The sequence below is a fragment of the Nicotiana sylvestris genome, chromosome 11 (genome assembly GCF_000393655.2).
Source record: "Nicotiana sylvestris chromosome 11, ASM39365v2, whole genome shotgun sequence".
NCBI classification, from domain to species: Eukaryota; Viridiplantae; Streptophyta; class Magnoliopsida; order Solanales; family Solanaceae; genus Nicotiana; species Nicotiana sylvestris.
In genome coordinates this window covers 36,713,036-36,730,895 of record NC_091067.1, presented here as the reverse complement: position 1 = coordinate 36,730,895, position 17,860 = coordinate 36,713,036, and the positions used below count along the sequence as shown (strand labels likewise).

The 17,860-nt window shown below is 42.3% G+C and overlaps 1 protein-coding gene across 1 annotated transcript in view; it reads right to left on the bottom strand.

Moving 5' to 3' along the window:
* Nucleotides 1-217: 217 nt before the first annotated feature.
* LOC104246359 (putative F-box protein At5g50220) overlaps nt 218-17,860 on the bottom strand; it is a 35,565-nt gene continuing 17,922 nt past the window's right edge. The window contains exon 2 of the mRNA XM_070161115.1: nt 218-456. Coding sequence (XP_070017216.1) covers nt 218-456 — 239 coding nt within the window. The remainder of the gene's footprint in view (nt 457-17,860) is intronic.

Sequence of the window (17,860 nt, the reverse complement as noted above, 5' to 3'; positions counted from 1 at the left end):
ATCAATCATAACAGGAACCATATGGGCCTGAGCAGATGCAACCGGCTGGGCTGGTAGTGCCCCTAGTGTCTAAAGTCCCTACATCACATGCTCTGGTGTATGGGTTGGGAGAGTTTGAGTACCCCCTTCCCCCGGCATGAGAAGTGGTTGTCGCAACCAGAACTGAGACCTCCTGAGCAAGACTGGTACACACGGTCAAAATCTGAGCCAAGGCCTCCTAAAGGCCTGGAATCACAATGGGCACAATTGGTGCCAGAGCTGGCCCTACTGGATCATCCATAATTAGAACCTGCTCTGGAACTGGGTAAATTGGAAGATCTGCAGGTGTTGTCCTAGCTGTTGTACGGGCAGCACCTCTACCCCTACCACGACCCATTTTGCGACCTTGGCCTCTCGTGGCCCTAGATGGTGGTACGAGTGGTTTTCCTCCTGACCAGTTGAACGTGTACTCACCATCTATAAGAGAATAAAATACCGAAGTTTAGTTACTGGAATCAAAAAATTCGCACGATAAGAATACAAGAATGTGAAGTTTCCTAAGGGTTCGACAACCTCTCAAAGATAGGTACATGCATCTCCATACCAATCCCCAAGACTCTACTAAACCTGCTCATGACTCGTGTGACCTATGTAACCTAGGCTCTGATACCAACTTGTCACGATCCAAATCCTAACCTATCGTGATGGCGCCTAACGTGGTACTAGGCAAGCCGATACTTACGAATTAACGCCTACACTTTTAAAAGAAAATGGATTTAAAGTAGTTTAAATAGTAAAACTTCACATAAACAGGATAGAAAATCCAAAACACAATGCAGAAACTCCCAACATCGAGGTGTCACTGAGTACATGAGCATCTAAATATCATAAGTCTTGAAAAATACTGTCTATCATAATCCAAAACTACATACAATAAGTGGAAGGATAGGGAAGGAGAAACAAGGTCTGCAAAAATACCGAGAAGCTACCTCAAAATCTCAAAAGGGTCAACTGCATAGTGAATCAATACCCACCGTATTCGGAAACACCTGGATCTGCAAATGAAGTGTAGGGTATAGCGTGAGTACAACCAACTCAGTAAGTAAAAAGACTAAATAAAGAACTGAAAGTAGTGACGAGCTTCACAGTTATAGTTCAATTACAATGATTTCAGCATAGGAAGGTTGGCATGCTTTAAAGTTCCATAAATTAGGTCAAACAGTTACTTCATGACAAGTTTAAGTGAAATAGAGTGTAATATCTTTCGAAAATTTCAAGACAGTGATATATGACAACTAACTACAACAATAATGAAATCAAATGCATCCTCCCAGTGCCATAGTCACTTAGCCCTCCCATTCACTCAGAACTCGGCACTCGGCACTTTATAGGTACCTGCGTTCACTAGGGATGTGTACAAACTCCGTAGGGGCTCCTTCAGCCCAAGCGCTATATCAAGCCAGTCATGGCATAATCAATGAAACATGTTATGACGTGCAGCCCGATCCCATAAACATATATAGCCATAACACTCGTTGAGGTGTGCAACCTGATCCACATACATACAGCTATAAGGCACGTTGTGGTGTGCTACCCGATCTACATATATACATGTATCACTCATAGCTCGACACTCAGGCCCCAACTCAGTCACTAACCTCTCCAGTATCTCGGGCTCTCAGAAATCATAAAAATTAGCCCAAACAAAAATGACGTAATGTATCAACAAGGAACAAAAGAGACTGAGATATGATATGCAAGTAAAACGGAGACTGAGTAGAACAACAATTTAGCAAACATATTAACATGTAACACGACCTATGTGGGTTCATACAGTACCAGCACATTGCCTCAACATTATTTCTAACATAACAAAATTTCGACTATACAGTTCAATAAAATTTGACCAAGTCACAATTCCTATCGTGCACGCCCACATGCCCGTCACCTAGCATGTGTGTCACTTCCAAACCAGTCACAAGACATATAATACAGGGTTTCATACCCTCAGATCCAGATTTAGAACTATTACTTACCTCAATCCGACCAAATCTCTACTCCAACACACATTTGCCTCATAAATCGGCCTCCAGATATCCCGAATCTAGCCACAAATAGTATAATATAATCAACATGGGCTAAAGGAAATGATTCCATAAGAAAATGCTAAGTTATAAATCAAAAGTCAAAAATCGACTCAAAGCTAGCCCCCGGCCCACGTCTCGAAATCCGACAAAAGTCCAAAACTCGAAAGTCCATTCGACCACGAGAACCATATCAAATTTATCAAAACCCAATACCAAATCATCACCCAAATCCCCAAATCAAACCCTCCAAATCACTAGCCTTAAACCTCATATTACACTTTAAATACACACCAACTAGGTGGAAAAATTAACGGGGAAACAAGATTATTGATAAAAAATGAGCAAAAGGGACTTACCTCAAGAATTCCCTCAAAAATCCTCTCAAAAATCGCCAAACTCGAGCTCAAAATGTTTGAAATGAAGCCAAAATAGCGAACATTTGTATTTAACTTTCTGTCCAGCACTTTCGCTTCTGCGGACACTTAACCGCATCTGCAGTGTCGCAGAAGCGACAAAAATTCCGCTTCTGCGGTGAACCACTGGAACTGAGCCTCCGCTTTTGCGTCCCTCTCCCCCGCATCTGCGCAACCGCAAGTGCTGAATTTATCCATCACACCTGCGCAAATACTTGCTTCTGCGCCTATCACTCTGCTCCTACGACCACTCAGGTACGGAAAAATCTCGCACATGTGACCACCTTCCTCCCCAAGCCTGGCCGCATCTGCGCTCCTCAGCTCGCACCTGTGAGCTCGCACCTGCGATCAAAGCTCCACATGTGTGATGATCGCTGCCAACTCCACACTACTAAAACGTAGGAAGAGAGGGTCGCAATAGCTTTTATCCGATATGAGGGTCAGGATCGATTTCCATAGGGAGTTAGGAATGGAGTCGAGTATCTATCTAGACTAAAGTTGTGTATTTGTTCCAAATGTCACTTTCATACATTTTTGGGTTTTTGATTATAAACTACTATTATCAAACTATTAATTGAAACTAGATTATGCTACGGGATAATTGCTAAGTTGTATCTAATAGGAAGAAGGGCACTAGGGTCGTGCCATTACCTAGGTGGATAATTGATAGGTAGATGTTACTAAGGTTCGATTGACATAATTGAGGCTTATGCTATAACCGTTGCACAATTTTACCCACTCTCACACCTCTCGGTAGAGAGTGATTTTGCCCAATTGTCTCTCTCGAGACCAAATGGGTAGGCAAATTAGCTCAAGCAACTAGGGTTCAAGTTGGATAATTACTCTCTCGAGGTTTAACCCTTTAATTTGGACTATCAATTCTCTTGAGTCCATCCCAATTCCTTGTTGGGTCAATTTTGGAGACTTAGGCTCTCTTTCTCAAGAAGAGCCAAGTCAACTTAGCATAAACCAGTGTTTGCAAGCACTAATTCATAAATTAAACCATAAAATTGACCCAAATAACAAACACCCATAGTCAATCTAACAATAGATGGCAACACCCATCAATTACCCACACTAGGGTTGAGCCACAACCCTAGCTAATGGGTTTAGCTACTCATGCTTGAAGGAGAAAATAGAGAAATAGATGAAGAACAAGGCATATTCATTAAATGCTAAATTAATATACAAGAATCTATCGTTAATTTGAAGCTAAGATGCCAAAAAAATGGCTATAAATGAAGTTCCCACGAGCGCAACTAAGTTCTGGATATAACTGATGACCTAAAAATGGTAAAATGTTCTATTTATACTAGGCTGAAAAAACTGGACAAAAAATACCCCTGCGGGGTCAGCGCAGGCCGCATAAAATGGATCGTGGCCGCGCTAGGCTCTTGGACTTCAATTCTGGGCTCTCTAACTTGGGCTCCGCGGACCACGTAGAATGGACCGCGACCGCGGAGGCAGCTGTCGCGGTCCGCACAACCATGACCGCGGACCGCATTGGCATTTTCCATCTCTCTGAATATCTCTTCCGCGGACCTCACAAAAAGGTAGTTCGGTCGCAGAACCTTCACCACGGACTGCACAATGTGTACGGCGGCCGCGTTGCCTGAAGCCTGGTTTTTGCCATCTCTCTGAATCTCTCTTTCGCGGACCACACAAAAAGGCAGTGCGGCCGCAAAACCTTCACCGCGGACCGCGCAATGTGGACTACGGCCGCGTTGCCTGAAGCCTGGTTTCGCCATCTCTCTGAATCACCTAGTGCGGCCGCATTCGACTTTGTGCGGTCCACACTAGGCTTGTTTTCCCTCTGTTTACTTTGTCTTTGATACTTGAGCAGGTTTCACTCCTTTTGAGCCGATCTTTGACATTTCGTCACTTTGTCGATCAAACATGCAATCAATCACAACTTATGAGCCTTTTGGGACTATTTTGTAACGATTTATAATCAAAGCATAGGCAAGAAGGAGCATGAAACTCGTTAAAATCCCTACTTATCATGCGATTACTAGTAGAGTTAACCTTTAGAAATCACTCAACTTCAGCTTTTGATCCGTTAACTATCCGTAATCAACCTGAGGCCCCCCCTATGCCTCAATCAAACATACCAACAAGTTTTAAAACCTCATACGAACTTAGTCGAGCCCTCAAATCACATCAAACAACATCAAAAACACGAATTACACCCCAATTCAAGCCTATTGAAAACTAAGGCATTCCAACTTCTACAAACGACACCGAAACCTATCAAATCACGGCCGATTGACCCCAAGTTTTGCACACAAATCACAAGTGACATTACAGACCTACTCCAACTTCCGGAATCGGAATCTGACCTCGATATCAAAAAGTCCACTCCCGGTCGAACTTTCCAAAAATCCAACTTTCGCTATTTCAAGCTTAATTCCACTAAGGACCTCCAATTCAAAATCCGGACACGCTCCTATGTCCGAAATCATTCAATGGAGCTAACGGAACCATTAAAACTCCAATCCGGAGTCATTTACACATAAATCAATATCCGGTCAACCTTTCAACTTAAGCTTCCAACTTTGAGACTAAGTGTCTCAATTCCTTCCGAAACCTCTCTGGACCCGAACCGACTAACCTGGCAAGTCACATAGTAGCTATAAAGTACAAAAGGAGCAGTAAATGGGGGAACAGGGTTACAACTCTCAAAACGACCGGCCGGGTCATTACAATAAAAAGGTAGGGTAAAGGATAAAATAGAATTATTTAATAATTAAAAAGGCCATGACGAGAGGAAAAAAAAAGAGAACGGCGCGACACACCAAATTGATTGTCCCATAAAGTGACACTTTTCGTCGTTACATAACGATGGATTTAACGATATAATACAATAAACGTTAAGTAACAATCAAAACAAATATTGAATTTAAAGTAACAATACGATACAATACAATATGTAACAAGCATCCAAACAAGCTGAAACACATTGGAAGAAAAAGATTATAGGAAATAACTGATTGAGAATATTTACAAATATCACCACATATCTATTCAGAGTTGATCTCCCTGCGGCAACATATCTATCCTTGCTTGCAAAGATGATCTTGTGCTTTGTAACTTAAAACATCTATCAAAGTACAAGCCAATATAAATAATGTCCTTAAATATTGGCAGCCTTTTAAACCTTTTCTCTTCAATGTTGTGAGCACGTGATTTTTGTTTCGCACGACAATCGCTCCAAAAAGAAATAAAAAAATAATAATTGGCCCTGCTGTACAATTTCCAGATTTCTGTGCGGCACTTTGTTGATTTATTTGTGACTTCGGCCCATTTTTATTTATTTACTTTATTAAAACAAAATTCAAAAAAAATGTGTACGTATCATGCATAATCTGAACCGTAACATGGTTTAAATGAAAAGCATAAACAGGCATCTTTGTCCGTGATTTTGTTTTGTTTAATTTTACTTGTTTTGAAATATTGTAGTGTGTGTGCAAATAATTGTATTGAGTGTGTATTTAATTTTAATTTGATTTTTTGTTTAGTTTTAAAATAAATAAGAAAAGAAATAAAAAAATATATATAAAGAAAGGACCCCTTCCCTTCCGGACTTGGGCCAATTTGTTAAAATTGGCCCAAAGCAAACAACGTCCAAACCAGGCCTGCCCGGTCCAAGTCCACCTGATGCCCAGGACGTCCAAACGACGACGTTTTAGTCCAGTGTGATCTGGGCCGTTGATCTCAGATTGATCAACGGCCAAGATCACTTCCCCACAACCCACTGAGGAACCCGACCCGTTTACACCCGGACCGAACCCAAACCCTCAACACTTGAAACGACACCGTTCCACTTAACCATCAGATCCAGACCGTAGATCTAAATCGATCTAACGGTCGAGATCCGTCCACCCACTAACTATATAAGCCCATAATCCTACCCTGCCCCCCTATCCGAACCCCAGCCTTCGTCTTCAACCTCATCCCCTTCAAACCCTAGAGCCGCCCCTGTATCCCCCACCATGAAAATCGGCGGCATGAACGCCGGTGACCTTCCCCTTAACACCCTAGAATCCCCTTGCCTTCCTGAACATGAATCTGTTAACCCTGTAGTTCGAATCCCTCCCCACCTTCTCGAATCTTCATTTGAAGATTCGAGTCAAAACTCGATCTACACAGTTTAACCCCAGCTTCACACCAGACACTCCCCAGACCCCCTCGTGACCAAACCATACTTGGTTTGGTCCGAATCTAACCAGGGAAGCATGAATCCCAGATCTGAGTTTTGGAACTTTGTAGTTCTTCATCACTGGCCCATGTCCGTCCGAGCCAAAGAGATTAAGGTCTAATGGACCTTAATCGATCTGAGAAACACTTCGATTAAAGTCCGTTCAGCCTTAAGAAAGTCTGTCCAAGTCCGAGTCAAAGTTTCTGATTTTTTCAAGATTTGAGGTGAGTCTGCTTTCTTCCCTTTATTTGTGTTGGTCCATGTGAGTGATTAAATGTCTGTTCATGTTTTGTTTCAATTTGTGCCTTTGAATTTTTACCAACTTCTGTTTGTCCACCTTGCCTGAACCACTATGTTTGTTTGAACCCCTCCTATTCTGATAAGACATGTGTATTGGTTGTATTCCAAATTTGTACTGACTAGTTGACTCCTCGAGGGCATTTCTGTTTAGTCAGTATAATTCGAACCATGTATCAATACTGTTTAAATGTCTGATTTTTGGCTACGATTGTGTATGTTAATGCTAATATAGTCGAGTCGACATGTGTCGTCAATTAGTTTCAGTTATCCGAGCAATAACAAGTCGACCTACTTCTGCTAAGCATTGTTTGGATCAATTAAGAACTCAGTTTGTTTACTTATAGTTGTCAATTTGAATCAGTAATGTAAAAGGAATGTTTTGTTTAAAGTTCTGAAATGGAGGGCATGTGCACTTAGCACAGCATGTGCATTGGTGCACCTCATGTGCCTTGTGCACAGCCTGTTTTCCTGCATAAAAGGGCTTTCAATTTTAAAATGGTTTGACAGCATATGCTGTCAGATATATTCTACTGCCCATACTTGCTTTTAGTTAATAAAATGGAAAAGTTGAATCTGCCAGGGAATGTGAATGGGGTCTAATACTTAATTAGCTAAAGTTGGGATGGAAAATGGGAGGCACATGGGAGGGGTATTGTGATATTCTGAAAACAGGCTGTTAAAAGAGATAGTTTTGAGGCTTATAAAGGATAGATATACAGAGACATAAGAGATAGACACTGAACTTTGAGAGCTATAAGGGAAAAATACACTGTGAGGAGTTTTGAAAGAGAAAGCTTGAAATACATACGTTGTGAGGATAGAAAATAAAAAGAAAGAGTTGGCAGGAATAGAAAGAGAGCAAGAAAGAGATAAAAAAAACAGATTAAGAAATCAGAAACTTGGTCTTGTTTGTCTGAAGTTCATCTATTGTCAATACGTTAGGCAGTGTTCCTTCTTCTAAATTTCAATCGAGATTATTGTTAGTGTTTTGTTACATTTGGTATATTCCGGAATTGGATTGTCTGGAGTATTGTTGCCATCACACTGTGTGCTGTTTCATTTGGCTGTTTCTTCTTCAACTCTAGTTCCATCTCGCAACAGAATCCTTTCTGTTGTGCTGTTCTGATTGCTGCTGCTATCTTTCTCACTATTGCTGCTGCATTTCTGTCCTGCTGCTACTGTTAATTCTGCTTTTTGCTGCTGCTGATTCCCCCATCTTCTTCTTCTTCTCCTTTGCATTTTCAGCATTTTCAGGTACACATTTCAAGTCCCATATTGATGTAATTGCAACAGTTTGAAAGCATGAAATGAAAAAGGTTGAAGAAGTTCAAGTATTTGTTGTAATACTCATAGTACATTAACAGGCCTGTGAAAATTGATTAGTTTATAATTCAACAGTTCGAAAGTATGTACTGATATTCGACTAAGTTTATCCTGTTGTGTTTTAGCTCGGTAGTTTGTTTGTTAATATGGGCATGTATACTTCGACCTTATACAAATACTGTTCCTGTTTCATTTAGTTTTTTTTTTAGTTAAGTTCAACTCAAGAAGTGTTCGGATTAAGTGTTGTATTTCGTTAGCTCGTACATGATTCTTTGTCAAATTAAAACATTTTACTTCGCCAGTTATCCTTTAATCTAGCCCAAATAAGTTTAGTTAAGTTCAACAAGAAATCTTTTCGTATGTAATGTTCGGATTAAGTATTGCATTTTATCAATCTCATATGTAATCTTTTGTCCGACCAAAGCATTTTCGTAAGGCATGATGTTTTTTTTACTTTATAAGTAATTAATCAGAAATTGATAGGAGTCTGATTTAGGCCAAAGCATATACTTCAATTAGCATACATTTTTCATTCTTCTATCTCTGGAGACAAAAATAATAGAAATATAGTCACTGTAGGATACCCTTCTAAAATAATGAGACGAGCCTCGCCAAATAAAAATGCAAATTGCGGGGCCCTCAATAATTGACCATGATAAATATTTAGAGTTTGGGACGGACTGTTTAGTGAATTCCACTGCCTTCCCCAAAGATAATAACGCGTTTAGATTCTTTAGGCGCGACTTTAAGCAAATTATATTCTTAAAATCGAGTGCACATTGATGTGACCCAAATCCAAGTCTCAACGGAGTCAAAATGTGTTAACAACTACGGGTGCATTGATTGTGACGTGGTTCGAGATGCATTTTCACGACGTTGCAATTCTACAAAAATAAATGATAATAATAAAAGCAGTTTAAACTTAATAAAAGCACATAAGTCACAACATGTATTTAAATCAGATATTTAGCCATTATAACAATTTAAGCGACCGTGCTAGAACCACGGGATTCGAGGGTGCCTAACACCTTCCCTCGGGTCAGCAGAATTCCTTACTTAGAATTTCTGGTTCGCAACTTCATTTGGAAAAGTCGAAAATTTCCTCGATTTGGGATTCAAGATAAACCGGTGACTTGGGACACCAAAAACCAAACCTTTCCCAAGTGGCGACTCTGAATTAAATAAATAATCCAGTTTCGATCGTCCTTTAATTGGAAAAACTCCCTTGTACCCTCACGGGTATGTAAAAAGGAGGTGTGACAGCTCTGGCGACTCCGCTGGGGAAAAAAGAACCCAGAACAACTGGTTCAGGGTTCAAGAATTCGAGCTTAGAATAATTGTTATACTTGGCTTTATTATCTGATCTTTATTACATGTTTTTGCATAACGTGCTAAATGTTGTCTTTTACCGCTTTGATATTATCTGAACTGTATATAAACTGTGCCGAAACCTTTCTCTTCTTACCTCCGGGGAGAAGCTCGCTGGTCGAGACTCCCTATTCTGTTAGTGTCAATACCTGAAATAAGAAAGAGGTCGGACAAGTTACAAAGCCGGACGATCTCGCGGGTCCCCGGTACGTAGCCCCCTCCTCGACTCGAGTTGTCCGCTCGGGTACACAGTCTAGAACAAATACCAAGGTTTAAACCTAGTATAACGAAACTTCATGCCGGATCCCTAGTAGGAACGTTTATTTGCATCATCTTGCATTTGACTTAGGGGACTCAACACAGGGGTTGGGTCCGTCTAGGACAGGCAACCTGAAATGAAAAAGACCATCATGCTGCATTCCTATCTGTGTTGTGCATTTATTTGCTTCGGTTCCGCATGTCGACCGGTTCCTAAAAAAAAGAAGGGAAAATAGTCGCGTGGGGGAGATAATTACTTATTTTTGGGAAATAAAACCAATGTCCAAGTAGTGTCAAAACCTCGCCGGAATTTTTTCTAAAAAAAGAATAAAAACAAAATTTGTCTTCTTAGTTTGAATTATTAAAAAAAAATAATGCAAATATTTTATAATAATGAAAAAAATAATAAAAAAAAATTTCTTTCATATCCAAAATCAAAAAAAAAAAGAAAGGTATTTATTTTAAAAGTAAAAAAAAAATCGAAAATTCATAATTCAAAAAAATGTGTTGTTTCTTTCGTAGTACCCCTTTTATGAATTCAGACTAATAGTCCAAATTTTTCCTAAAAAAAAATATAAAAAAAAAAATAGTTTCTTTAATCTTTATCTCTTTTCAAAAAATGTGAAAAAAAATACGCATTCCTGATTTCTAGGTTTATTCGATTTTTTTCCTATTTTACGATATGCCCGAACTACGCCGGTTTGATTCTCACCGGATGTGAGATACGTAGGCAACCCTCGTCGGGCTCAACCCCCATTTTTGCTAAAATAGCCAAAATTAATAAATAAATAAAAAAAAATGTGTCAAAAGTTTTTTTTTTTAAAAAAAGAGTCGTAAATAAATCGGGTGACGCTGTTTTGTCATAAATAGCCGAATGTTCCCGCAAGGGACGCCGGAAGGCTGACTTTGCATAAATAGCCACTTTTGGGTCTTGTTTAGCATTTTGTCCAGTAGACCCACACAGCCTTAAAATCTTCATCCCCGAAGTGTTTAAAGGCCGTGTTCAAAACTTGATCCCCTCTGTAAAATATTTTGAGTCAAAATCATTTTTGTTGAAATCACCTTAATAAATGTGCAGGACGAGCACGATGCAAAATGAACATTTTTCAATAATAACCAAAATCCCTGTCAAGTTACGGCTATGGTGGAATGATCTAGGCGTTGAAGGACAAAATGAGGTTAAGAAATATCTGAAAGGTCTTGTGGGTTTGTTGGAAATCCAGCCTCGGGGAGATATCATAAGAGCTTTGGTTACCTATTGGGACCCGGCGCACAATGTTTTCCATTTCTCTGATTTTGAACTCACCCCGACTTTGGAAGAAATGGCCGGATACATCGGGAATACTGAACTTCCCTTGAGGGAAAAATACTTGGTCGCCCCAAGAGTCGTCACGGTACATCGGTTCCTAGATTCATTGAAGATACCTAGAACAGTCCACAACCCGGATCTGGCAGCCGGATTTTGTACTCCATGCTTCATATATGATAGGTACGGTCATGAGGGGGATTCAATAATCCAATCAACAAACTGTGCAGCAAAGGAGTTCGTCAGAAGTGGGACGAGCATAGACGGGTAGCGTTCATGATAATGTTCTTGGGTCTTCTGGTATTTCCAAGGAAAGATGGAAACGTTGATTTAAAGATATCTGGGGTCGTCAGCACTTTACTCACGCAAAGTGACAGTACTCTCGCGCCAATGGTGGTATCCGACATCTTTCGAGCTCTCACAGCTTGTAAAGCTGGAGGAAATTTCTTCGAAGGTTGTAACTTGCTCCTACAGATATGGATGACCGAGCACCTCTGCCATCATTCCGAGATTTTTAGCCATGGTTCCTCGGAAAAGATATGCATAGAAGAATCTTACACGAGAACCAAAGAGATCAGTTGGCCCAAGGGAGTCCTGGCATGGACCTCGTTCTTTCAAGCTCTTACCGCCAGCCAAATACAATGGACGTTGGGGTGGTTGCCTGTTGATGAGATCCTATATATGTCTGCAGCTAAAACTCATTTCTTATTGATGGGGCTTAAGAGCATTCAACCTTACGCACCCTGCCGAGTCTTGAGACAGTTCGGAAGATGTCAGACAGTACATCATGAGGAAGATCTTAGCGTTCAAGCAGTTGAGATAAGTCCTAACGGACAGTTCCCAGAAGCAAAGATTCGCCAAATCTGGAATGAGGGTCAATATTTGAAATCAGATACTTGCGTGCGGGATCGAGCCAAAGGAGAAACGGCGCCAGGTTACCTTGCATGGTACAGAAGGGAACTTGAGCATGAAAGGCCAGCTAAGAGACCCCACATCCGGAATTTCACCGAGTCATCGCAAAGGCATTGGGATTGGTTAGCAAAGGAAAGAGGCTATTGTGCCGAAATCAGCAGGTTAAAGCAACAAGTAGAAGGCATGAAATACGAGCACAACGTGCAAATTGCTACCGATCTGGGAGAGCGGAACAGGTTAATTCAAGAAAATGAAATGCTCAGAGCCCAGATCAAACAGATAAGGTTGGATGCAGATAAACAGCCAAGGCGTCGATCAGACGAGCACCTGATAAAAAGGCTAAAAAGCGAGATCAGAGAATGGCAAGATGGTTTGGAGAAATCTGAAAACGTCATAGCAGAGCTCAAAGCACAGTGGGATACAAAAGCAGATAAGCATCGTCGATACCTGAATCAATTGGAAGACGACCACGAGAAAACTGTTGCTAAAACAAAGAGAGAGATGGCTGCACTTGAGATCAAAGCAGCTAATCAGGCCAAGGATTTCCAAATTGAGAGCAGATACTGGTATGACTCAATAGCCCAGATGAAGTTGGAAGTACAGCGACTGAAGCATCAGCATGTACAAGATGTTCAAGTTTTCAAGATATGCAGCGATCAGATAAAACGCCTGCTCATAGAGAAGAAGCGAACCAGAGATAGGATCAAGGCCATTGCCCATGCCATCACCAGACGATGCCTACGATGTGAGAACATGTCCAGCGTTACCGTCCTCTCGGCAGTAATGGGTTATGTCAAGCAGACTATGCACGAGCTGGAGCAACTTGAGAGGGATCTCACGCCTAGGACCGCGGTGAGGCCGAACGATGCCCCGCGGATACCAATTTTCAAAACCATAATGCGTTCATAGGTCAAATCTGTATTTTTGCATCTTCTGTTTGTTTTCCCATCAGGGTGATTTTTAGCCTATTTCGAATCTAGTTTTGTTTTCAAAGTTCGCTTTTTCTTTTGCAAATGTAGCTTGTAATAGAACATTTCAACAATAAAGAGGTTGTTTCTTTTACACTCATTTGTGTTATTCGAACTACGTAATGATCTGATTCACGTAGGCATCGTGATACGTAGGCAATCCTCATCGGATCCGGTCGCATTTCTTTTACTGCAAAATAAATAAAAGAAAAACAAAAGAGAAAAAGAAAAAAAAAGGGAAGAAACTAATAAGAATGCCGGAATGACGCATGCTCTCGTAGCAAACATATAGTAATCCACTTAACTGTATAGGTGCATCATGCCCAACGTGAGATTAACTATCTGTTATTTGCTACAAATTAACCGTGCGTTTGTCATTGAGCATTTCTTCAGGGTTTTTGAAAGGACGGTTGGTTTGGTGAAAGTCTGGCCTCACACTCATATTTCACGAGGTCAAGGAGAAGTGTTCAACTACCTGTTGTTAGGGCCAGAAGCAGTACTCACACTTACTTCACCAGGTCAAAAGGAAGTGTGGAAATGTCTTCAGAAATTCCATTGCAAACGATCCCTGTTTCTGAGGAGAGCTCAATCTCAGCCGTCCTCACACCTGAATCCGCAACTGCGGAGGAAAATAGAATCCTACGGCTCCGCATGTTGGAAATGCTGGACGACTGGAACAATGGTAAAGAGCCGCCAAGTGTCGTCCCCGGATTCCCGGAATTATTCTCCAGGTCAAGTGGAACGTCTAATGTCCCCATAAATTATCCTGCTACCCCATTTGGGTACCCAGCCACCTCAGCCTTCTCCGCTGGATCGCCTTCTGAGCCTCATCCCCGAATGTCATCCACTGATGCAAGCATGAACATCTTTACTGCATCGCCTTGTCCGGTTACGGCACAGCCTACCACGTACAAGCCAAGCTTTGACTCATCCTCTTTTACATTCCAAGCCCCATCGTTCTCAATGGAACCAACTAGGTTCGCTACCAGTACTAATCCTCTACCGCCTCAGTGCGAGCTTGCACCCGGGCAGGATCAGAACCCCAGAATTGCAGAACAAAATGAGATTGCCAAGAGAATGAGAAGCCTTGAACAAAGTTTGAAGAATATGCAAGGATTGAGCGGACAAAAGAGCGTCTCTTACGCCGACCTGTGCATGTTCCCTCACGTGCACCTGCCAACGGGTTTCAAGACCCCCAAGTTTGAGAAATACGATGGGCACGGTGACCCCATTGCACATCTTAAGAAATACTGCAACCAATTGCGGGGAGCCGGCGGAAAAGAAGAACTGCTAATGGCATATTTTGGGGAAAGTCTAGTAGGGATAGCTTCGGAATGGTATATGGATCAGGAAATGTCCCGATGGCATATATGGGATGATCTCGCCAGAGATTTTGTAAAACAATTCCAGTATAACATCGACATTGCGCCAGACCGAAACTCTCTGTCGAATTTGAAGAAGAAGCCTTCGGAAAGCTTTAGAGAGTATGCTATTAAGTGGCGTGAACAGGCGTCGAGAGTGAAGCCTCCCATGGATGAAGTGGAAATGGTCACTACCTTTCTCCAGGCTCAAGAGTCTGACTATTTCCAAAACATGATGTCGGCCATGGGTAAGCCATTCGCGGAAGCGATCAAGATTGGAGAGATGGTGGAAAATGGGTTGAAAACGGGAAGGATTTTGAGTCAAGCAGCCATAAGGGCAACCTCTCAGGCCGTCCAAAGCGGGTCTGGAGGAACGACAAGGGGGAAGAAGAAGGAAGAAGCGACTATGGCAGCCTCTGAAACAAGGGAGTATCGTCACCCCAGGCCCCATTTTCCGGAAAGAGCCCCACAACACTACTACCCCCACTCAAATGTGGCATATGCTCATCAACCTTATATGATCATAAATACCCAACCTTATAACCATCCACCACAACAAACCAACCGAGGCCCAGCTCCACCTCCCAGAAATCAGCCTCCTTACCGCAACCACTATAACCCACAACCCCCGTAGAATAACTTCCGCCCCCAGGAGCCACCTCGACGGCGGACTTTCACGCCCATCGGTGAACAATACTCTACTTTGTTCCCTAAGCTAGTCCAGTTGGGTTTCTTGCAACCAATTCCCCAAACGAGGCAAAACCCAACATCGCCTTCTTACAAAGCCGGAGTCAGATGCGCCTATCATTCAGGAGCCGAGGGACATGATACAAACGACTGCTGGTCATTGAAAAGAGTGGTCGAAAATTTGATAGAGCAGGGGAAAATAGTGCTAAGGGACGAAGAGATCCCAAATGTGACTAACAATCCATTGCCCGCTCACAATAATGGGCCGCTGATCGGCATGATTTGTGAAGACAAAGAGTTCGACCCTGCTTTGAAAGCCATAATTGCCATTGTCGACACAGGGAAGAGGCCTGAAATAGACCAGAAATCAGAAAAGGGGGAGGAGGCCAAGGCTGTAAAGAGCAAGCCTGAAAAGAAGGTGGAGAAGAAAGTGGTACCAGCAAAGGGGGGAGTTCTTTACATACCACGAAGTCAAGCTGAGAAGACGCAGAAATCCGGGATCAAAAAGACAAAACCTATGTACGTGCCAAAAGGGGCCTATGTGGTCCTGGGGACGATTCAACCACCTCGGCTGAATGAGCCAGTGGTTATCGGACGCGTGCCGCAAAAGCCAATGACCAGCCCGTCCACAGTGCCGTGGAATTATCAAAAGACTTTGGTGATGTACAAAGGTAAAGAGGTCATGGGAGAACTTCCAGAAAATACTTTCGTTGGAGGGTATTCAAATACCCAAGAACTGAACAACGCCACACAAAGGCGCTTCCAGCCAAAGAAGCCCGTGAGTGTTGAGGAAGCGGAATTGTTCTTCCAACAAATGAAAATGCCGGATTACGAAGTGATAGATCAGCTGCGCAAGTACCCCGAGCAAGTATCCATGCTGTTATTATTGATGAGGTCAATCGAGCATCAAAAGATCCTACTGAAAACCCTGAATGAAGCATATGTGCCAGTTGAAACCTCGGTGGAGCAACTAGAGCGGATGACAGAAAGACTCTTCGCCGTCGACCAAATCTCTTTCAGCAAGAATGATTTACCCCCGGAAGGAGCGGCACACAACAAGGCCTTGCACTTAACAGTTAAATGCGAGGACTACTATGTCAAGCGGGTAATGTTGGATGGGGGATCAGGTGTTGACATTTGCCCACTCTCCACACTACAAAGGATGGAAATTGAGACCGGAAGGATCCGACCCAACAATGTCTGCGTAAGAGCTTTCGACGGCATCAAGAGAGATACCATGGGAGAAATAGACTTGTTGTTGGTCATAGGACCAGTCGAGTTTCGAGTAACCTTCCAGGTGATCGACATGGACACATCCTACAATTTTCTCCTTGGCAGACCTTGGATCTATGCGGCAGGAGCCATTCCTTCCACTCTTCACCAGATGGTGAAGTTCGAGCACGAAGACCGAGAGATCGTGGTCCATGGGGAAGATGAGCATGCCATTTATCGAGACCCATCCATACCGTACCTTGAACCGAGAGAAGGAAGCGAATATACGGTCTATCAAGCTTTCGAAGTTGTAGTGGCAGAGCAACACGAAGAGGGAACACCCTGCCCCCAGCCCTTCTTGTCTAACGCCTCGTTTATGGTGGCCAAAGAGATGATCCGGCACGGATTTAGGCCAGGGAAGGGACTTGGACGAACACTTCAGGGAATAACAGAACCCATTACTTTGCCAATCATCAAGAAACCTTTTGGACTAGGTTTCAAACCTACTCCAGCAGACGAAGAGTGGGCAAAGAAAAGGAAAAATGAGGGTTGGAAGTTACCACAACCACTGCCAGATGTATATGCAACTTTCATCAGTCCGAGGTACATTGAAGAAGGAGATGATGAGGTCTTCACAGCTGAGGAAATCAAGGAGATATGTGGGGCAATGAGGGAAATGCTCTACGAGATCCACATGGTTCAGCCAGGTGAAGGAACAAGCACTGCTGAGATGCTATACATGGGGCCGAGCGCCCAACTCCAAAACTGGGAGGCTACGCCATTCCCGACTAGACGGAAGTCCGGGTAGACCTGTCCTGTCACCTTTCCTGTGTCACAAGTTATCTCCAGGACATAACTTGAACGTTTTCTTCTTTTCAATTGTTGCTTTGAATTCCCAGTTGTAAACATTGTTGTCTTCCAACTTTCCAAAGAAAATATATCAAAAAAAATCATCATTGCTTTTCTATTCTTTCTTTTGTTCTAATTTTTATCATTTTTCCTTTTATCTTCCTTTTCAGTCCTAATAATGCGGCTTTAAATATGACATGCTTGCGGACTTCACGCCCGGATCACAATGAGTTATTTAACTGCGAATTAATGAACCCAAAACCAGAATATGATGCGGAAGAGGCTTTTAGGGAGATAAACTGAGAGTTGGAATATTTCGAGAATAAACCTAAGCCAAATCTGAATGACACTGAACCGGTAAATTTAGGAACCCCGGAAGAAATCCGGGAGACCAAGATAAGCATTCACACGGACAAGAAAACGCGAGAGGCGATAATTCAACTTCTTTTTGAATTCAAAGACGTGTTTGCTTGGTCATATGATGACATGCCGGGACTAGGTGTTGATCTAGTGGTTCATAAATTGCCGATTCATCTTGATTGTCCTCCAGTTCAACAAAAGCAACGAAAGTTCAAAACGGAGGTCAGTGACAAGATTAAAGAGGAGATCACCAAACAACTGAAAACGGGAGTGATTCGG